General features: G+C 31.6%; 3 protein-coding genes across 11 annotated transcripts in view; all 3 read right to left on the bottom strand.

Annotated features, from left to right (window-relative positions):
* Positions 1–1,709: 1,709 nt before the first annotated feature.
* On the bottom strand, positions 1,710–9,984 carry LOC105839441 (elongation of very long chain fatty acids protein 1). Of its 7 annotated transcripts, none has more exons than XM_036290278.1 (9): positions 9,886–9,984; positions 7,020–7,315; positions 6,412–6,619; positions 5,555–5,603; positions 5,035–5,225; positions 4,829–4,909; positions 4,494–4,656; positions 4,160–4,299; positions 3,230–3,394 (listed from the first exon to the last, which is right to left on the bottom strand). In XM_036290278.1, exons 3-9 carry the CDS (start codon positions 6,553–6,555, stop codon positions 3,230–3,232), a joined length of 933 nt encoding a protein of 310 aa, XP_036146171.1. In that variant the 5' UTR covers positions 6,556–6,619; positions 7,020–7,315; positions 9,886–9,984. The 7 variants fall into 7 exon arrangements, 5 of the variants coding, with proteins under 5 accessions (XP_036146174.1, XP_036146176.1, XP_036146171.1 ...); XM_036290280.1 differs by lacking the exon at positions 9,886–9,984 and adding an exon at positions 7,877–8,582; XM_036290279.1 differs by lacking the exon at positions 9,886–9,984 and adding an exon at positions 7,747–7,774.
* LOC105839442 (protein UXT homolog) lies at positions 8,821–10,087 on the bottom strand. 3 transcript variants are annotated; one of them, XM_012685756.3, is made up of 2 exons: positions 10,053–10,087; positions 8,821–9,396 (listed from the first exon to the last, which is right to left on the bottom strand). In XM_012685756.3, exon 2 carries the CDS (start codon positions 9,375–9,377, stop codon positions 8,946–8,948), a length of 432 nt encoding a protein of 143 aa, XP_012541210.1. In that variant the 5' UTR covers positions 9,378–9,396; positions 10,053–10,087; the 3' UTR covers positions 8,821–8,945. The 3 variants fall into 3 exon arrangements, with proteins under 3 accessions (XP_012541210.1, XP_012541209.1, XP_012541208.1); XM_012685755.3 differs by having other exon boundaries at positions 9,978–10,074; XM_012685754.3 differs by lacking the exon at positions 10,053–10,087 and adding an exon at positions 9,877–10,015.
* A 10,074-nt stretch (positions 10,088–20,161) lies between these two features.
* Positions 20,162–24,092, bottom strand: part of LOC105834127 — a 52,961-nt gene continuing 49,030 nt past the window's right edge. The window contains exon 6 of the mRNA XM_036290285.1: positions 20,162–21,853. Coding sequence (XP_036146178.1) covers position 21,853 — 1 coding nt within the window. The 3' untranslated portion in view covers positions 20,162–21,852. The remainder of the gene's footprint in view (positions 21,854–24,092) is intronic.

Genomic DNA, 24,092 nt, shown 5'->3' with positions numbered 1-24,092 from the left:
ACGTATATATGTACTTCGGTATTTAAGCAACCAATTACGTCGTATACCGAGCGATCGTAACGGAGGATCGTAATATGGAAGTGGCGACCGGTGCCGGTGCTACCTTATAAATTTCACAGAATTGGCTTCGCCGCGCCGAAGAGTCATGAGGCACGCATACCCAGCAGTAATGACACCGGGTGCGGTATTAAAATTTTCCAAAAATAAGGGGCGCTCCTGCCTATACATTACGTTGTGCGAATTTGCCGTATGCACCTTTGCGCGCCAACTATACCGTTGTAGTATTCGATATTGCGGCAACTTGCGTTTCCATAAAATAATTTAAAATCTGGAGAATGTAGATAAATTATACAAATCGAGATAATATAATTGGTATTACTTAATCAACGCAATCCACATATTTGATATGTTTTATATGAGAAAATCTAACATTTTTTTTTAGATATTTTAATTTATAACTTTATCTTCTCATATATATTCTTTTGGATATCATTCTACATTGATAATGAATTTGTAGTATTAATTACAAGACATTTCGCGATGAAGCATTTATTATTTATGGACTCAGTTATTTATACGTGCAATTTTTTACTTGCTGGACTTCTTGGTCCTTTATCCTGAAGCACGTTCTAATGTGCTTGAAAGTTTCTTTTTACTTTAAAACAAGCGTAATTGTACCTTCGGAGTTTTCTTTCTTGAAATAGTCGCAAACGACGTTCTTTTCTCGCACTAATAGAACGCATCTACGTGCATCGTGACTTGAAACTTGCAAAATATTCTCTAAAAGTTGCGGCCATGCACCGCGTCGAGGTCACGTTTCTGGCTAGAGGCTGGCCCTACGTAGAGAGAGAGAGAGACTGAAAAATGAATCTTCTCCACAGTGAGACGAGATAGGTACCGAGACGGTCATACATTTCGTACGAAAGGCTTTTTTGCAGTTTGATTTTTTTTCGCTAGGCGGAACTATTGCTTGCCGACACATAGAGATGCTATCTCTCCATATTTCATGACGATGAATTAAAAATAGACGTTGATAGAGTTATTCGTACAATGATGAAATGAAATGACACACAGCTGTCTATTTCAATGTTTTCAATATTGTATGTGTATTCAAAATTTTGTTTCTGTATTGTTTGTATGAATTATGGGGCTTCATGCTTTTTTGTCTTTACTTTCTACTTTAATACATTCAAAATAACTTAATAATGATATTACAACATAATAATATAGTTGTAATATCTAAGTTGAACAATAGAGATATTTCGAGTAAGTCTTATTGTACCAAGATACTGATGAAATTTTAATTTCAATAATCCTTTCTCTGTACTCTGGGAGCAAACTCCCCTTTTCATTCGTATGTCATTCTAAGTACATCTTTACGTAACCCTTGATCCTTTATATCCTGACTGCTTAAGTAAATCAATCACCGCAAGACCTTAATACGTTCAGCACTAAGCAACGATCACTCACACTAAATAGATGATGAGCACGTTAATTATTACGTTGAAGGACAATTCGTAGACACTTCGACGTAGAAAAGGATAATTATTCGGCGATTGACATAATAATAATTGAGAGAGAGATGATTTATTATGATCTCAAACTTCTTTAATAAATTAATTTATATAAGAGACATAATATGTGCAAAAAGCGAAACATTAATGTTTTTTAAAATTGGATAAAAATATATAGACAATATATAACACACATACTCATATAGAAAAAAATAAATATATTAAATATAAAAAGTACAGTATGTGCTAATAGTATATGTTAAATGTTATACATAGAGCTAATGCCCCCGGTGAAACGATTAGCCTATCGCATATACAGCGAGAACCTATAGAGGGAAAGACGTGCTATGCAGAAAGGGGTCGCAGCTTGAGGCATGGGATAAATACAGGCGATGTTAATAAAGTCTTATCGGCGTTAGGCCATGCGTGTCGACTTAAAGCTATGGACACACTAATCCGCTATGCTAATGTCAGTCGGCCGGGGAAACAGTCGAGTAAGGTAATGCAGTCTTCCCTGGCACGCGTATCTGCATAGGACGACGTACACGTATACTTGACTACACATATGGGGACAGTGGGATTGTGGTATAAGATAACTCCGAAAGACCCGCGCGTATTCAAGCTCGCAGCTATGACGTAGAAGTAATCGCGTACGAAATGTTTAAATAACTGCTTTCAGAAACGGCAACAAGAATTAAAGCTTTCCCAAGCATGTTTCGTCGTATCTCATTTGCGCGGTAGCTTACTCGAAATACCTTCCGTTTCTGATGGCAGATATACTTGTGTACAGCACGAAAGAATGGACTGTACAGGAAGGAATGAAAACGGGAAAAAAAGACAAGCGAATTCAACGTTGGGGATTCGGCATATCATATTTACGACATGGACACGACGGTGTAATCCGGAACATTGTATAATGCGCAGCAAATCGGAAAGGAGAAAAAGATTCGATGGCAGATAGCCTTGCGAATAAAATCCGAGCTGACGTAACGCAGGAGCATTACGTACAGCGTAACGTATCTCATCTCGTACTGACTTGTGTGTGTATGTATATCTGTGCCTCTGTATTCTATGCATACCTTTTATAAATCTTTTTTTCCTACTCGAATATTTGATTCTGCCCTCGTGATGTCCCCCTTATCTTTTCAATCTTCAATTCTCGCATGTCAAAAATGATAAGGGCGGTACAAATTATTGTTTAAAAAATACTAACTTGATTATTATTTATTAAATAAAATACTGCGGTAAATAGAATTATGCAAAATTTCGAAATTTCTTTAAAAATGTAATATCTGCAGAATAAAAGTGTATAAAATTATAATGTTTACATACAATACTAGTGCAGATTAAATCAGTTATACAGTATTGAAAGAAATATAATTTCCAGTGCATAAAAGAAATAAATTAATATATTTTTACTATAAAAAGTTGAATTTCTTGGCGTACAATCACGCATATTTTCCACAACTCGTAAAATTTTACTATTTTCATTTAATCTAACTAGAGTAGTGATTATTACAAATTATGCAGAATTTCCGTGCATTCCTATTTGTCAAACTAAATTAATCTATATATACATATGAGAGAAGCTTTATTTGTTTATTTATATAATTAAATTATTTGTTTAAATCGAATGCGAATGCATCGAATCTTCTATGTCGATTTTTGCGCTATAATTATTATTACATTATCATAAGATATTATACTTTTAATATTTACTCCAGTTTTTTTCGCAAGTACGATTTTCTATAATAGTCTAAGAACATATAGAACATGAGAACAATTTGAGACATGTAAATGTATGCTAATGGTTTCCGCGTTGGTTCGCAAGACGGTAGAAGCGCTTGGAATGTATGGACCATCATAATAGCAAATTGTATCTGAAACAAAGAATACTATATTGAGTTTTAATGTAACAAACAAAAAGATATACGTAAATACGAAATATTCATGAATTCGTTAAAATGGAGTCTGAAAGTATGTAATCGTTTAAAGAATTATATTCTGAAGAGAATGTAAATATATTCGCATCGTAAGTCACCGTAAAAATGTTAAGGAAAGAGAAACACAGCATTCATATAATGCACGCTTGACAGGCTCGATATACCGCATGCAAAAAAAAAACATGCCATTTTGCTCTTCCTCGTCCAACCTCTGACTAGAATTCTAGAGCGCAAAAGCTCCGCGCGAAATTAAACAACCACGTAACCCGATAAATCGTTCCGTCGATATCGCTGGAAATAAAAATTCTCTGGTAACGGATTATTTAATTAAAAACGGTACTGCGAGCCTTCATCCACCCTTCGTCTCCCTGCCCCTCGCTGTTACGCTCAAATGCAAACCGAATTGAGATTCGACGAGAACACATGTGATTCTGCAAGCAGCGCTTACGGAACTTTTCAATCCCTCGTGAAAAGCCAGTTATCGAGTTATAGGAGCGCTGTAACCACAATGAAGTCTGCGTATATGAACATATCACGCGAAATGCGCTATTCCATATGCCTGCATGAATTTGACATAGGCACGCTAGGCTTCTTAAAACTGTCAAATCCTTATTATCTTGAAATTACGATGGTTAAAAATTTATTGCAACAATATCGTATAACAAGTTAATTGACTAAAATTAATGTAAAATATCTACGCACCAGTTGCAAACGAGTTATATATTTTTTCCAAGGAGTTATTGTCTTCTGCATTTTTGGTCCCAAACAAGCACAAAGATAATATGTGTACATAATTACGTGTATTGCGCAATTAGGCATCATTATAAAGGTCCACATGCCACCTGCACATTAGATAAAATGAAAGTAGATAGTATAGAATTGTTATACAATAAAATTAATGAATAAAATATTATTAAATGACATAAAATCACACAACACACACATTTTATTACTTGATGTTCTTTTTCGGTCAAAATATGAATTCTATAAATTGTTAAATTTTCTTCTAAAGTTATTGCAAAATTCTAATGCGTACCAGGTGCATATTTACAAGAAATCCACGCTAAAAAGAGAGTCGCTGTGTGATGATATACATGAAGAAATGAAATTTGGTTATATTTTTTTCTGAGAATAAAAATGACAGTATCTGTGAGCTCGATAATTTTCAGAATTAAAATCCACCATACCCATCGAGCCATCTGTAAATAAAACTTGATACTAGTGTTTCTAGAATAAGAATTCAACAATTAATTCTTATATTTAATTGTTTATATCACTTATATTAAATTACGGAAGCCTTTTTAAAAATAGTTATTATAATTTAAATAGTATTTATTTTATTTAAATGTATACCAAAATCTTATTACTTACGCTAAGCGACATAGAATCATCTGAAATCACAAAGGGCTCACATCCTGCAGAAAGATGTGTTGTATAACCAGACGTGAGTATCTAAAGCACAAATAGATAGATAAGAGATTATAACTTAAATTTAAAATAAGTTAATAGAGAAAAAAATTAATATCTAAACAGTTTTATATATTAAATTATTAATTAATTATGCAATGCATACTCACACCATAGAATATAATAGCGTTTGTAGTTGCGACAAAAATATTATAACATATCATAGTTTTAATGAGCTCGTGAGATTTTCTGTTTTTCATATAAAGCGGTCCGAAATAAAGCACAAAAGATAAATAAGCGAGTGAAATCAATACTATACCAAACGGATTTGACATTAAGGGCCAGTCAGAAATTCTAGGATCTGTACAAATTGAAGAAAAAAATTGACTATTGAATTACAAAATACTTGTAATAATATATTTAAGCTTATAAGAGAAAAAGATTATAGTAATGGAACTCGTAGTAGAAAAGGAAAAAAAAAACGAAATTTATACAATTGTTAAAAAAAGAATTAAAGATTATATTATTTAACAAGAATTTCTTTTTTATATATACTCATATAATTATAATTAAATTTTTCACGTAATGCTATAGTGTTACGTTATCATTAAAAAATTTTTATCTATATTATGTATACACAATTTTTTCATAAACGTAACATTCAATTATTTCTTCACTTGTCTGACTTACCCGAAATTTCGTCGATAAGGTAGTGATACATTTTCATAATTCTCATATCCTGAAGAATAAAGACAATAAATAAAAGATAAAGCAATCGCATCGTTCATATTAGTAAAAAACAAATCTGAGGAAAATTTGAACTATTAGAGATGCAAAAAGAATATGCATAAAAAATACATTACATTAGATTATTCACATTTACAAACTAATATCGCATGTGATAGGGAAGATAAAATTATAAGCGAAACTCTCGTAATAATCGAACTTGTCACTTGCAGCTGATTGCTAACATCGACTAAACTAAACTATAATATCGGGCCAGTATTTTACCAAAATATCTATGTAGGATAGATTTTATTTTGTGTAAAATGAAGAAATATTTCAAATGGAGAGACATGACAATTTATTGGCAAACACGGTTTAAAAGCCAAAAAATGATTGTGCTTGTTAATTTTGGTAAAGATTTAATCTGATCCTCTATACATAAAAGCTAGTGTCACTTGTATAATCTTTTAAGAACTAATTGGGACATCTCGAAATAAATTTATTTATTTATTTAATATTGCTACAAAAAATATATATAGCAATATAATTTTAATTGGCGTGTGAAGGGGTAAATTTCTGGATTTATATAATAAATATACATATTTTATATTGTTATATTATATATGTATATGTATTAATATTGTATTAAAAGCCTTTAGTTTTTATAAAGTTCGAAAATCATAGAATATAATATACATAATAATGGAAATGAAAAACCGTCAAGCTTTGGGAAATTAAAATTTTACTAATAACCTAAATTAATAGACTGGAGTATAAACTCATTAAAAATATGTATTAAAGCACGTAATTAAGATATATACCTTTGAAGAAAGATTTGGCAAACTCTTCTCATGTTGTGACTTCAATTTATACATGTCTATCGCATTTAAGAAACTAACACTTGTATGAGCAATACTGATGTTAACAACTCCTCGTGTCAGTAACCTACTGCGCTTTACGTTCATCTACAGGCCAAGAACCCCTAACATCGGCTTAGGATGCAGGGTTGTAATTGATGAATAAAACGCCCTGTGAAGAATTTATCGTTAAGTAAAAATATGCGTCAAATAAGAAAGAAAATAGTGTTTGATAAAAATTTTAATTTTTTAATATAATATTAAGAATATATATAACTTAAAAATTTTACAGTACAATTTTTTTATTACATTAATATTTTAAATATTTTTACTTTATATAGAGGTATTTTTACGCGGCATTACGTAATAAAAAAGAAATTTATATAATAATATGCATTATGTTATTTTTTAAAATGTGTATTTAGTTTTAACATGTGATAATTCACATTTTCTAATAATCATCTCTTATATTAAATTTATCAAATAATTACATTGACGTAAACACTGAGATGGCTTAAATGTATTAAATCTATTAATAATAATGTCGAAAAAAATATTTCACCAAAATTGACCTGCAAAAGTTGTCTTCGGTGGTTGCAAGTATACAGTCATGGTGGCGAATTATATTCCATTATAGATATGTATGGCTTCTTCTTAGTTATTTAAATGTAGATAAGTCGACTTCGTACTTGTCTTGATATTACAATCTGAGTTGAGAAGATAGTCACGAATTGACCTCTTCTTAGTATTAGAAATTTACTGCTCGACCTCCCTTAATCAGATCATCCAACTACTGCGTTTCGCATAATTGAACCGGACAAATTGATTTCCGTGTTCGGAATTCGTTATTTCTTCTTCCTTTCAAACTCTTTATAAAAATCAAAATGCAAGTATATATATTTGTATTTTTGCAAAGAATTTGTTTTTATGATGAAAAGAGGGGATTGTATTATGATTAATACACAAGAAATAATATAGAATAATTAATACAGTTTACATGTAAAGAATATGTACGTAAGTAATATATTATGAGAATTTAAAATGTTGAAGAGAAAAATATCAAAATTTGAGAAAATAATTATTAAGCAATATAATATTAGAAAAATATTTGTAATACACCAAAACGGAATCGAAATATTGAATGTTTCCGAAAAAATGTGCAATAAACTTAAATATTTTTTAAGCTCTTGAAATATATAATAAATTATGCTTATTTATTTTTTTAACTAGTGATATTAAATGGAGAAAATAATATTTCAAATGATCAATAATTAATTTGATTAATGATTATCAACATACTTTTTTCAATAAGTTTTAATAATTTTCTTTCTAAGAAATTTTTTTTTACTTTTGACACTATCTAAATAAAAAAAGATGGAAACAATTAAATAATTATTTGGATGACGTATGTGTAATTTAAAAAGAATACCTATATGTAAACATTTTAATATATTGTAAGAAAATATAATTTGAGACTTTTTATAGATGCCATCTATCTATTTCAAGAGCAACATTATCATCAAAACTTTATCGATAAAATATTTACTATTAATCGCTATTAAAATATTTTTTACTTATAATTTACAGTTATTATTTATTTATAAACAAATAGTAAATACAGCAATTAATTTCCAAAGAACATATTTAGTTTATCATTTTTGAAGATATATTATCTACTGATGATAGAACCTTATTTACTGATAGAAGTCTATATAGGACTCGTACAGAAAATGTTTAACAATTTTTGTTATTTATTTTCAGAAACAGATTATTAAATAATTTATTATAGATATTACATACATATTTTTGTAATCTTATATTAGTCATGATAGTGCAACTTTTAATATGTTCATATTTAAACAAAAAAGAACAGCATTTTAATCATTGCAAATTTTTTCATCAAAACAAGTAGAAATTTATATTAATATATCTGCGATATTGAGATATACATTAATATCATAAATATAAAGAATAATTCATAATTAAAGAAATAGGTTTCAATAAACAGCTCTTATATGGACTAACATTGGATATAATAGTATACAGTTAAACATTTTCGAAAAATTATTATAACAGAACTTTCAAGAAACTCTGGAGTTTTTCTAAGATCTTAAAGAATTAATAACTGAATATAAGTTGTATGCACTATTACTTAACATGGCTAATAAATGCAAAAGTATATACTAAAAAACACTTTAAGCATACAAGTTTTTAGCTTGTAGACTCAATTTAAATCACAAACAAGTGTATGTATGGAGAACAAGGAAAAAATTGCTTGAAAAGACTATTTTACAAATGTTATGTATTTGCATAAGTGACTATACTTAAAATTTGATAAAGAAAACAAAAAGATAAGTTTGCCATATAGGCCTGTTATATTTATGCTGGGCAATTCTTTTATGTGTTAGAAACAAAACAAAGTTTTGTACACTTCAATATATTTTAATATACTTAAAATTATATATTAATTCTTATATTAAGTTTTGTCATAATAGTTTTTATTTTATTCCTTGTAAATTTCTAATCGCAATGAGAATAAATTTAATATGAGCTTTGGTCCTTGCAATCGCCTTCCGTAAATTCGCAATTTGTTGCTCAAGTAACTTGATCCGTATATTTATAACAACTAAAGCTTCATCCAAAGTGAATTCAATATAGTGTCCTAAACCAACATCTAATAAAATATTAGAAGCATCTGAAACATGTGCTTGAATGAAGAAATTATTGCCAATATCGACTTTGGTTTTGAAACCAGTTTTCTCAACATTGGTGTTTTGAAATGTCGTTATCACTGATTTCAATTGCAGAAATTCGGCAATGTCAGCATTCTTAGCGTCAAGTTTCTCAGCCAGTTTTGCCAGATCGGTTTTCAATACATCGTTCACAAAAGTCTCAAATTGTAAGACTTTCCGTTGAATTAGGGGATCCATAATTAATTAGGCCCTCGTACTGCAAAATACAAAAAAAAAGAGATTAGGTAAAGTAAAATATGGCTTGTCTATGAATAAACCATGGAATGCCATCTATATTTTTCTCATATTAATATTACTTTAAACGTCAAAATCCATGTAATTAAAAAATTTTTTGTCTATTTTAGATTGCTTATAAGTTACTTATAGGTTAAAATCACTGAACTAACATCATTTTAATGTAGAAAAAACTTATTCAATGTTATTTTAAGTTATCAAAATTTTAATAACCATAACTTAATAACCAAATTGAAATTAGTACTTAGGTGAAAATTCAATTAGTGTCATTCCATCGTTGAACAATATAAAGCTCGGAATAATACGCACTAATATTCGTATAGTATGGAATTATTCAAAGGAAAAAGAAATAAAGAAGGAAGAAAAAATAAAGTATCAAAAAATGTATAAAATATATTAAACGATCGAACATATCCCGCCAAAATAACACAGGTTATGTTACCTGTAATACCTTCGCACACACACACACACATATATATATCGTTTACACTTTATATAATGACAGTAATGTGTTATTCACATCAACTTGGCTATTAACTTAACTATAAAATGTGTCAAACCGAAAAAAATTGAATCCTTTGTGATAAATAGAACGATATATTTACATTACATACTAACCGTGTTTGACATTATGCGACATTTTGATCTAGCGGAATTTAGAACAAACACGTTTAGCAAGGTTAAGGCAACAGTCGCTAAAGAAGATTCCGACTTTTCTAGTCTATAAATTTTTGTGATAAAAAAAAGAAAATAATTTTTTAAAAATTATTTTATTTTTGTTTTATGTAAAGTATAACGTTTTAATTTTATTTTGAATTACATATATTAATAATTTATTTAACATGTAATGTTAAAAATATAATTGTATAAATTTAAAAAATGCACATAATATAGAGATCATTTATTAACATAAAATAAAATTCTTAATTTAGTACATATTTATTGATTAATGTAAGTAGCATTTTTAACGACACAAAATTTATATATTAGAACTGTTTTATAGCAATATGTTAAAATTTTATGTATTAATTCAATAAATATTACATTTATATTTAATATTAATATATTAATGTATTTAATACTCTTAATTTTAATTTTAATTTTTTATAAGATTACTTTACTAATTTTAATCTTTTAGATAACATCTTGAAAAAATCATATATTAATAATGTAATAATTATGTTGCTACATTACTTCTGAATTCCGTATAAGAATTCCGTATAAAACAGTTATAAAATTATTTAATATCCACTTTGCTGAAGATTATATTTTTTTCCGGTAACTTCGATAGAATGTCGGCAATATCATCAGCAGTCTTTTGCATAATTTTAGAGGATGCTGTTCGATTATATAGTGCATACATAACGTACGTATTCATGCACCTGAACTGAATGGTATACCATTTAGTTATACACTGAGAGAAAAATGCTTGAAAATTTATTTGGAAGACGTAAAGTTTATTTGAACGAAATAAATCTCTTATTTGGATAGGGCGAAATAAATTTTTATTTAAAACAAATAAACCATTTATAAGACAAGTAAAGTATGTTTCACAGAAATATATATTTTATCGTTGCAAGTAAAATTTTTTTGTGTTAAATAAATATCGCAGAAAAATCGTAAGTAAAATTTGTTTCTCTGTATACCGACATTTTTCTCTCAGTGTATATACTATATATATATGTATATATATATATATCCGATATTTCTAATAACTATACACAATGTTATATTAGGAAGTATTTTGCATATATTGCATATGTACATGCATGTATGTGTTAATATCATTTTGTGTGTGTATGCGCGCGCGCGCGCGTGTGTGTATGTGTGTGTAATATAATAATATATGCATATAATAACATGCATTTCTTTGAAATGTATTTTCTATTAATATCAAATTAACACGTTAATAAAATGTCTCTCTCTCTCTCTCTCTCTTTCTCTTTCTCTTTTTCTCAAAAGAAAAGCAATTATTAAAAATAAAAGTAAAAATTACTTTTCAGTGAAAAAAGGTTATTTTCTTTAAATATAGAACATATTTTTCTAGAGATAGAGATGTTAATTATTTAACAAATTTCATTGATTTTATAAACTAAGGATTAAAATATATATATAATTTAGTGTTGACATAAAACTGTGCACATCGTAAATAATCGTAAAAAATAGTAGTCGTTATCGTGAAGCTAAATCAAAAGTTCGGCGTTACTCAAACCACGTTAAAATTCGCTTGGCTGCAAAGTAGGTAGTCCGTCATTAGGTAAAACCGGTTTCTTTGGCCCACCCTGCAACCGTACGAACTTCTACTCATTGCTATTCTATCTACCACTTAGGATCTGTGATTTTCGATTAATGATTATGTCTCTCGTAATCTCTCCACTAGTTTTTACATACATGCAGTACATACTTTTTTCCTTGTATTCTTTTTGCAAGGAAATGTATAACCTTGTCCTGTCGTTCCATTCAATTTTCTTTAATATTTCAAGTAGATTGATAGACAGATCCAAGGATGAGCGAAGATGTCTTTCCAACGTTTTCTCATACTTCTCTTTTACTTCTCCTGTCGTGAATCGGACACGAGATACGCTTGATCTACATCTGCAAAGATGGAGAACGGGCAAAAGAAGAAAACATCCTTCATCTCAGATCACGTTTATAATCTCGAGTTTGCAATTCATATAGCGATTTGACCGTTAGTTCAAATTGATCATATCCGTCAGGCAAAATAAAAAGAAATTTACACAAATTGTATTACATATATGAATGAATCGTGTAACAAATTAACATTATCGAAACATTTTACTAAGATTTTGCAGTTAATATACGGTTACAATAAATAAAACGTTTTATGATTTTTAATTCAAAGAAATCCAAGTACTGATACTTTCCTGCACCTTTGTATGCGGCAACAAAGCAAAACATAATTAAGTAAATAACGAGAAGGAAGTAAGTGCGTCGCGTGCAGGTAATTTCTACACGATTCAGTTATAATTATTGTTATTTTCATTTCAGTTAGAATCCCCTAACTACATGAGTGCGTTTTCGTTTTTCTTAAACATTGGTAAATGCTAGGAATATAGATATATATGGATAATTTTTTGTAAGATATTATATTAAAATACATTATATTATATACATATTTTTTTACATATTTCTTTTCTTATACATATTTCTTTCCCTTAAGGGGATCCGGGAGTTACCGACATTTCTTTGGGAACTTGGATTTTCGAATTGGTATAGCAGAATGCAAAATTCTTTTACAGGATTAAAGTATGCACAAAAATGAAGGGGGCGACGTACGATTTATTCAATTTATAGATTGATATTAATATGTGTATTTTAATTCTGGAAAAGAATTTCTATACTATACAAGAAATACTTATGAAATCTCAATAATGATGTGCATGAATAACTCTACATTATCGATCTCGATCAAATTTCAAAGGTACTCCAGGATCCCCTTAAAAGAAAATGATATAATAACGTAACCAATAATTTTACAGATAATATGTTATATATATATATATATATAAGGATAAAGTAATTATGTGATTGAGGTTCGCGTATGCACGTATAATGTGCATTATATATATATAATGCACATTATACGTAGCAGCATATTCATGTGCAGAGAATTACAGCAATAATTAGAAAGTACGTACGCTTTTAGGAAACCTTGCAAACCTCAATCACATAATTACTTTATCCTTTGTTACTTTAATCTTGTACATTGTTTGATTGATCACGATTAAAATAATTCTTTAAAAAAGTGAGGCGCATGTCAAATAAATCTCTTGAAACGAATTTTTAAATCTTAACAAGCTGAGTTGTATTTTAATATTCTTATTGTGTATAATAATAAAATAATGCTAAAGTATTTAGTTATTTAAAAGATAGTTTACCGAAACGAGTAGAATGAATATCATGAGTGGATTAATTTTGTAATATACGGAAATAACGTTGAAAATTCAGCAAAGTTATTTGAGTTACACTTGATAATTACGTATTCTGTTCCTCGATTTCTTCCTTCTCCTTTTCGTGAAAAGTGTGAAGACGGAATATAGGGAATGAGGGGAAAAAAATTCTAATAAACAGAAAACGAGAATTCTTTATTTTATAGGCTGACGTCAGTAAGCCATAAATCAAATCTAGAGTTACTGGCCTACGATAAGACAGTGTAATACTCACGATGTTATTACATGCACTATCATTTGAGATCATTTCGAGTATAATGAATGGATAAAGTGCAACTGTATTGTTACATAAACACATACAATCTGTAGTAAAAAATATATCTGCTATTAATATTGAATTATTTAGTCTTGCAACATTAGTATAGTTCATCTCACAACAAGAATCCAGTATCTCAGTTGGAGAATGTTCGCACGGGCGATGCAGCTAATTTTCTTTTTATTTCTTTTCTTTTATGCATACACCACGAACCATCGCCGGTTGTTGCGCCGAGTTTGCATACGCACGAGCGACTTTAACGTCAAGGAATTACGCGATGCGACATAAGTCGAGCCGAAAGTATTGCTGATGAATGATTCCCCCTGTATAATACTTGCACCATTTCAATTTTATTGCTGTGAAAGTAATAAATTTTATTACACTATAAAAATATCATAGGAGAGAGGGAGGGAAAGAGAGAGAGAGAGAGAGAGAGAGAGAGAGAGAGAGAGAGAGAGAGAGAGAGAGAGAGAGAGAGAGAGAGAGAGAGAGAGAGAGAGAGAGTGCGCGTGCGTGTGTGTGTGTGTGTGTGTGAGCGATTGAGTAAATAACCGAGTAAAAAAGTTTAATTTTTGATGCGTTAATTATTACAAAATTTTAAATAAAAAATTGATTTTTTTCAGTAAATATTTAAAATAATCAAAGATTTTATGTATTGAGATAATCAAATTATTCGAAAAAAGTAAGGGGGAGAGATTTTTGCATAACGCATAAGAGAATTAATTAGAGGTCTTTATTTCTATTCTGGAAAGAAAAATATAGAATTTTGATTGATTTTTTTTATGCGTTATGTCAAGTCTGTGCTTCTGCCTTGACTGTCACTCTTCTTTCTTTTCTACAAATTAATTTCTACATTTAAAAATACATGAATACGAGACATGTAAATCGAAAAAAAATTAATGATAAAAATTATTGCACATTTAACGTAATCGTCAGCAAAAGTATATGTATGTACATCCAACAGACGGAAGATACAGATCAAGATAGATCGGAAGAGAGTAGGTGGGGACGGAAAGACAGGAGGAACGAGATAAGTTGGTGACCTTGGTGAAGAGAATGGATACTGGGAGTAATTTTATGGCGAGAAAAAACTATTAGGAGTATTACAACGGATATCCTGCAGCTGATTTACCTCATCTATATTAGGATAGATCTCTGTAATGGTGAGAATGCGGTAAACATATTAAGAGAACAAGAATAATAAGAGAACATATTATATTCATTGAATGCATGTGTAGTTACATGATGTAGTATTATTTATCTGAGAAAATTTAGAGTTAAAGAATAAACATCAATCATTGAACGTATCAAGACTTGGGAAAGAAATGACATGATTGATAACTAATTATATAAATAAATTAATATACTCAAACTTTAAATTTACATTAAATCTATTTTTTGATCTGTGCATCACTTCAAAAAATTTTCCAGTTTGGATAAATGGTATCATCAAGATTGAAGATACGTTATATTCGCTGTTTACCTTAACTTACACAATTGAGAAAAAAATGAAGAAAATTATATCGATTTAAAAATGAAATTACTACATTATTTTCCTATGGACATCATGCCGATTCGTGCCTACGTAGTCCACGTAAATACAACGTAGAATCTACGTACCTGTTCTCATTAGGTTATTTCCAATCTTTTACATTCGAACAATTTTCAGCACGCACGTAAGATGTGTACTCATCAGGGATTTTTTTTATACTTAAAAGAAACGTGAAGATCGCTTGCAAAGTGCTCCTTTGTTTCGTGAGGAAACGATTGAAAAGATTGCTTGCGTGCATTGGATATTTTACCTCGGCTGAATGCGCCATAATAGCAGGTGTGATCTTCTGAGAGGAAGAAAAAGTTGGAGCAGCTGAATACAGTTCTCAAATTTTGTAACTCTACTCGCTTCTAAACCAAAACCAAATCGTTGCATAGGACCTGATGTTACGTGTTACATTAATTTAATGTAATTGCACATATTGTCCGCTTTCGACACGATCGCGCAAGATGACGTTGTTCCGCATTATAATCGATATCTTCTTTGAATTATGTCCGCATTATTATAGCCATAGATATAGACCGAGCATATCATTTGATAAATAATGATATGTAAGTAACTTCCGCGTGTGAGAAAGAGAGAAAAAGAGAAACACAGTTTAGTCCTCTTTTCTCACTCTAACAAACGATTATAGAAAAAAAAGAGAGAAAGAGAAGGTTTAAATTGTGTTCTTTCTCTTTCATTTAGTACAAAACTCTCGCGCGTCATGCTCGATTTTCTACGGTCATAACTATTATCATAGCGTTGCTTTCACATTTAATTAGTAATAACAAAGTATATAACAACGGAATAGGTTTTTGAAGTACAATATTGATACATTTATTTCTTATTTAAGCAGAGTCTACAATGAACGCAAAACGTAAGCCGCAACGTGACAAATTTTCGATCGCAAAGGCTACGCAGACCGCAAAATGTCGGCACGCAAGTTGATCGATTTCACCTTTTTGCGTTGCATCGACATAGCCAATCAAAATGAAGTAATTATCGTGAAAGAAGATACCATGTGATGCATATGTGAAGTTATACGTTGTTTGTTGCAAAAACGTTGCAGAATGTTTACGTTGTTTATACGATGTTTATTGTATATACAATACATTTGTAAAACAATACACAAGTTTTTAATATAAATTTTAATAATCTTTAAATAAAATGGTGCGGTTACCTAAATCTTAGCAAAATCTAATAATTCGCTCGAATATCTCATTGAGAATCATTATTGATTGTTACAGCAACAAATCGTATCGGTACATAACACGATTAATATTGCGATCACTTTACTTCCTTTTATATTATTTTTACAGCTTGTGTTGGATGCAAGTGTTATGTATTTATAGAAATCATTTATTCATAACGGGTGTTATCCGGGAAACCGTCATTTTAGCGTCAATGTTGACACGGAGCTGCAACTAGGGGGACTCATTTCTTCTTTCTCATTATAAACCGGCTTCTCTCGTTCTTTCCACCATTCTATAATCATGTGGTGTTCTATAATTCGCGAAAAAGTTTCGAGTGCATACTGAAGATGTTAACAGGTAGCAATAAAGCATCGCGATACAGTGAGAAATGGAAGCTTAATATTATAGGAACGACTTCAATAAGGACGTAATCATAATTTCTAATGCTCTGGGTCGTTTTAAATTATAAATAATTGCAGCATTGACCGAAGAACGAGGAAACCGACTGTCGGGGCCACGTAGCAAAAAAAACGCCACTGAAAGATCCAACGTTAATGGAACATTAAAACGGTTTACTGTGATTACTGTAATTATTTAACGCGAGCAGTCGGTAAAGTATCAGCATTTTATCGGTCCCGTACGCATCCACTCATGCAACTGGAGAGTTGCAGAACGAGCTGCATGATATCATTCGCAAAATAAAAAAATCTCTCTCTCTCTCTCTCTCTCTCTCTCTCTCTCTCTCTCTCTCTCTCTCTTTCTCTCTCTATCTTTCGTAATCCACGCTAGGTTGCCAAGTAGGTAAACTTGCCAGTTCTTGTATTCTCATAAAATGGATTCTGACATGTAATTTAATTCCTGCTAATTGAGTCCCACAGATAAGCTTATTTATAGAACCTACTTTCTATTTGAACGAGTTTAAGTGAAACCAAATATTACAAATAAAAAATTAAATTTGTGCATTTATTTTATTTCATTGAAATATAGCCGTTTGATGATTTGATTTCTCTTACAACGTAACTGTGATAGGAAGTCGAAGATGATATTTCACAATAAAACAGCAGAAGACAAAAATGTATCTATAAATTTCCGTGATATAAAATGATAAATATTCTGGATAGAAATTCAAGGATTAAGCGTATTAGGTGTCGTTGTAATTATATGTAGCAGTATTGTTTTATTTATATGCCATGTAACATAACATTTAATAGACAATAATACACGTACGCTCCATATTTTGCTTCCTTTTCTCCATGCAAAAGTGCCTTTTTATTCTAATCATAATCATCCCTCATCTTACAATCGTTGTCATTAACATACTTTTCCATACACAATATCTTTTTCTATGAATCGTTGGATAAATAACTACAACAGACAAATTTATTAAAACAAGTAAAGATATTATTAAGCAAACACCGGGGATTCTTCTTTCCTCTTAACTCGGATACTATCACTGGTTATTAAACATAAAACGACTTGCAAAGTTTCACGCTTTTCAAAGTTGCTTGTATGCTTCGTATTATTAGATCTTAACGGTCTAAAGTCTAAACAACAATATTATGAGAACTCTGCAGTCGCGTTACAACGCATACAATTTATTTTAGATAAATGGTTCGATCATATATCCCAATGGTACGTAGTTTGTCAAATTATTAGAGAACTGCATTTATTACGATTTTAACAAAAGAAAATCTTATTAAATGTAAGAATAACGCTTAGAAGGGTTTTTCTCGATCGAGCATTCCGCATCACAATAAGAGTGCTCTTTTTCACAACCAAACTCACAACCGAGAGAATTTATGACCCTTCTTGTGCTAGAAAAAACTCTACTAGAATATATACGTCAAATATCAAACACACTATTCTTCTATCTGCAACTGCATAAAACGAGCAATCTTTTAGGAATAGAAACAGTAATTAATAACTAATTCCTTGTAGAGAGCTTCACGGTAAATTATTCGCGAATAAGTCCCTCAATAAGTACTTATAGTTAAAAGAAAGATAGATATTACGAAAAAAATAGGTATGTAAAGATCAAATTAATTGCTAACACCGATAATCTGATACTTCATCATTCACTTAGAGTTGAACGTGCGCGCATTTATTATTCAAATAGCGCAAATGTTTCTATCTAAAGTGAAAGGATGTGTGACTCTAACACACTCAAATACACTTATAAAATAGATTATTATATATTACGATTACATTACAAATTATTGCTTAAAAAAATATGGCGACAGTACGTAAAATTCGCAAAGTCGAGCAAACCTGCTATGAGCGTCTCAACGCAGCACCTCACGCTCGTGTCGAAATTGTCTCTTAAATTGTGTATCTTAAAGTGCATTAACGGCCGCCGAATTTATGGATTATCTCGTGCGAGATGTGCGGACATTAATGTTCAACGTACGAGACGTGCGTTACATCATCGGTGAAATTTGTCGCATGAAAACAGAGTTTTAATTAATAGAATTGTCGATTAAAAAACAATTAAGTTAAGCTTTCTCTTCTCTTTTCCTCTCTCCTCATCGTCGAATACCTCACGAAGGGAAAAAAATTCATCAATATAACCATGTGTATACCTTGATAGTTTATTCATAATTCTTGCAAGAAATCCGAACTTCTTTCTCTTTTTCCGACAATAAAGACCGTGGGAAAATTGCGAAAGTGTCCACCTGTTTTCTATGAGCTCAGAGAATTTGACGTGTCGTGCATAACGCTTTATAAAATATAGAATGTACGCATATTTGACGAGGCATGTATGCGTGCAGATACATATACGTGATTCACAATAGACATATTTGACGAGACATGTATGCGTGCAGATACATATACGTGATTCACAATAGGCATATGTTTCACGCGCAAGCGATACGTAACGGACGCGAGTACAATGTACGCCGTTTATGATGAGCATTACGTTGACACTTCGCGATTCTATAAGTTTCACGGGAGCGCTACGAATGTCGTTTAACGAATTGGATGTAACATTGGAGTATGGCGAATCTACGCGGAAGAATAGAATGCACCTGTGGTGTATCATAGCAGTGCCTATCGGAACACACTCAAGTGCAACAGGTCACGTCGTGTAATTCGATTTACTTGTTCGTTTCTTTGCCGGATGATTTGAAATGATAAAGCAATTGCACTCCAGTCGCATTTTTTTTTGTACGTCCAGTACCTACAATGACGTCGGAACTGCCTTAAACTAAAATTGCGGGTTACGATAATAAACGCCAGGATGCCGAAAATTATAGGCTAACGGCCGCTAGTCGATAAGTCGCCATGTCGTTTTCATACGGACATCTGACGCGATTCTCACGTAACAAAAAGATCGCACGAAGTGCGTGCATTTCGTGTAACGAGATGCGATGGTTAATTAAAAGTCAATCGTCTGGAGTTACATCCGTGGTCATATTCGTGAGAATTTCTCTTCGCCATTCAGATATTTGCAAAATGAAAATAAAATAGTGTTTTTTATGCAGATACGAATTTGTTAAAACATTTAAAAAACTTCTAGTACGATGATAATAAGAGAAGAAAATATATGTGTATATATATATATATATATATATATATATATATATATATATATGTAAATGGGAGAGGGGGAGAGAGAGAGAGAGAGAGTGTGTGTGTGTAAAACTTAAATTAATTTTAGCAAAATTTCTAATCTTATTAGTAACAAAGCGAAAAACAAAAATTTTACTAAGAAAAATATATCTACATGTACGAATCGAAAAAAATTTTATCATAAAATTTAGATATAAACTATAAAGTCTGAAGGGTGATCTTATATTGTTTTCATAAAAATTGAGATGTGAATTAATTCCTCAATTTTTCCTTTACTTACAAATTGAGCGAGACGACGATGATAAATTTGATGTAGACTGGCATACATGCTCGCAAATTTATTTACGAAAATGAGCTATTAAATATTCTATAGTAATATTCGATCGAGTTATGCATCAAATTGTTGCTCGAAACATGTTTCACACGAAGCAAGAGGACCGAGAGAGAAGGGGCATTGATAAAAGAAGCAAGCAAAAGAGAATGAGAATGCATATCGAAGGGACAGTGTTTTTTGATGCTCTTATTTGTAAATTAATTTGCCGCAAGCTGGTGCGACCAGTTTTTTAGCGGCTATTTGGTTGCGCTACGTTGCACGACTGACATATCCACCGATTTTGTGCGCAGATGCGTAAATCTTTGGACAAAAAATTTTAATTATCGAAGAATATAATACTTTATCGTATACGGCACAGAAAAGAATTTTAATATGGATTTAGATTAACTTACGAATCTGATGATTAATGTTTTACTTTTCATCGTTATTAATTGTGATTAATGATTCCTGTTCGATCATGCGTGCTTGCACGTCTCGTACCTTCCAGTTTAACATTTAATAATATATATAAATCGAGAAAATAGTCAGTTTACAATAGTCAGTATGTATGTGATATATATGAATAAAGCAAATACATGAATAAAGCGTCAAAATCACTACAGTCCGTTGATTAATTCGGCCAGCAGCGCTTCGTCTGCAGGCGCGGTCATCGTCGCCATCCATGGTCCACGCGAAATTGGCCACACGCATCGTCGGGGAGGACCAGCGAATAAAACCGTCACTTACGATCGGAAAGATTCTTCGCGATCTGCTTGACGCCCGTTCCGTCTCTCCGCAGCGGGAGCTTGTCGCTGTTTTTGCATTTTGCCATCACGTTCTTACCAAATTAAAAAATGGGCGGACACGTTAGGAGGACGCGAGATACGAACTCGCCGAGCAAGTACCGCTTCAGGGGAGTCAGAGCCGGCATGTTGCGGCGTTCTCGTTCTCCGGGATCCCGTTTGATTGCGCCGCCATGCGTAACATCAGGCTCCGTCGATTTCGTTCCGTCCGAAACGAAAATTACGCGCGGCGGTCGTGTACAACCGTGCGTCTGTCTCCCAGGGAAACGCGAATGATCGCTTAGAAATGGATGAAGAGACGTTCTACGGATCTTGCTGATCCTGTTGGTCCGCATGATAATCCACGATCGTTCGATCCGTTAGCGCGGCAGATCGCGATAATGTCAACCATCGTGAGATTGTAGAGAAACGCGAATTTTACCGAAGCTTTATTTTGTCTTTCCGATCGGAGACTAAGAGCAAAGGACGAGAAACGTCTGGGACTATCTCGTGGAATTGACACGACGACTTTTTCGCGATTTCTCCATGAATTCCTCCATGAATTGGCTGCGATTTGCTCGATTCACTGGGTATGTAGCAATGCTGACCACACACCTCGTGAAACGATATCCAAAACGAGTTGACGATGATCGATAGCCCAGGTCCAATGCTCGTTCCGACAGCCGTTCTATCACTTCGAAGGCGACGCGATTTTCTTTGGATTCGACATGTTTTTCTTGTCGATTTACTTCCCTACGATCACTGCGATCGATTCACGGCGATGATTATCGGCGATTGATCTGAAAGCAGAAGTAAGAAAACAATTGACAGATGCAAAGTACAACGGTAATAATAGCGTTAAGCAATATGATAATGATGTCGATTATTTCCGAGATCTTATAAAAAATTGTATTACATGTTTATTTAAATTTCAGTTATTATAAAATCTATTTTTCTAATTTTAATAAATAAGTTATTAATTTTTAATTATTTTAAATAATAGTTGAAAACGATTCCTACATTAAATCGCTAAATAATAAAAATAAATAAGCGTGACGTGTTTAAATAAGAAATAAATATGTACTACACTATAATTAAAAAGTAAACGATATTATACATTTTGTTTTCTTTTATTTTTTGTTTTATGTTTACTTTTTATTTTTATTTAATTCATTGGTTAAAGAACAATGTGCGTGATTATTGCGAATGAGCTGCAATAACAATTATCTGATGTTGAGATTGTGTATTCACATAATCGGTAATGCTAATAAATTAATCTTGTCTTATGTAATAAGGTTTATGCAACGCGTCATGTATAATTCTACAATTTCTGAGTTTGAAAGAACGCGGAGTAGTTTGCATATAATTTGTTTGAAAATATAATGAGATTAATGCAATATCACCTTCATGCGAACGGTATCTACTTGGGTATGTTTTTTACGTTTTTTTATTAAAAATACATTAAAAAATAGTAATAATTCCAGGTTAATTGTGGCCGCTTTAACTATTTTTTGATTATCATGTGTATTACATGCAACAGAAAAAAGATGTATAATTGCTATTTGTCACGGCTGCGATTAAAATGTCAGTTATGAGGAAAGGCTGAAAATGTATAGACGTATCTATGCCATTTGAGAGTCGCAGTGATATCACGTAAATCGCTTTAATGCAACTGACAACGTTTATCGACGTAAATGTACGTTCGTTGCATGACCCGACATGCAACGTAAAAACAACCTTACATTTAATCACGTTTAAGAAATTTATTAACACCGCTTATAACTTGCACTTTTCAATATTAAATTGCGGACGTGTTTTACACTTAAATTAACAAAACAAAAAAACATTTTTTTATATTATTCTTATATTTCTTATATATAAAAATGATTCATGGTTGATGTATTCATCATGTACTAATAGATTTTATTATTGTAATTAATTTATTGTGTACAACTATACTCCGGTAATTTTTTCCTGTAATTTCGTGACGCGATGATTGTCTATAAAAAATTTAGAACGTGAAAACAGTAGTTGTTATTTTAGTTAAATTATCATAAATGTATTATTATTTAAATCTATTAAAATAATTCTGAGATTTTGTGTCCTCGCAATCCAATCGTTCAACACCGCATTAATATAACGCGAAAAAATTATCGAATGCCGGAAATCGCCAGAAACCGACTGAGAAACGACGAGAGAAGTTAACGACCGTCATGTCGGCTTATCTAGCGGATATTAAACCTGGTAGCGGGATATTTCTCATTCGAGAAGTTTTCTCAGAAGACCCGCGAGAGGAAACTTACCGCGATGCGTTAAGGATGCGACGGGTCGCAAATGCGAAGGGGAAGGAGACGAGACAAGCGGTACATGTCCTCCGCCGTAAAACAAAATCCACTATGGAAAGATGGTAAGAGAGAAAAGAGCAGACGAGAAAGGGAAAGGGGCTGAAGAAGCAACAAGGACGCGAAGGAGTATATTATGTTCGCTAAAGCAATGTTACCAACTCGAGAACTGGCGAACTAGCCGACAGTAAAATCCATTTTATGTCTCTCTCGTAAAGCCAGTCAAATGAAACCCAGACTTAGTTTTCATACGTGCACTCATTGGCAGACCCGGTTTCCTCTCCGTCACGACAGCAGGTTGCAACAGACTTTTTCGAAAGTCTAGACGCATTGGTACTCAGATCAGACGTTTCTGTCGAATTAATCTTGGTTGGCGTAGTTTTAATCGTGACATTTTAAACGACAAAGTACAGTTTTGTTTTATTTTCAAAATCGTTACAAGTCACATAGGTATCACAAAAATATCTATCTAAGACAAAATAAATACAAATAAATGAAGAAAATGAATAAAATAAAGATATAAATTCGCGAAAATGGGGAAATCAAGGGGTTATTTTAATTTTATGCCGCAACATCTTGTAGTATTTCGATTGAGATTTTATTTTACCCGATTGTTACACGTAATAGTAACTTGTAAATAAAGAGCGCTACAAGATAGATACTAAAAAGCTTGACCAAGCAAAACATCGTCCGGTAC

Source organism: Monomorium pharaonis, chromosome 7 (assembly GCF_013373865.1).
Source record: "Monomorium pharaonis isolate MP-MQ-018 chromosome 7, ASM1337386v2, whole genome shotgun sequence".
Lineage (NCBI taxonomy): Eukaryota > Metazoa > Arthropoda > Insecta > Hymenoptera > Formicidae > Monomorium > Monomorium pharaonis.
This window is presented reverse-complemented; position numbering and strand designations above follow the sequence as displayed.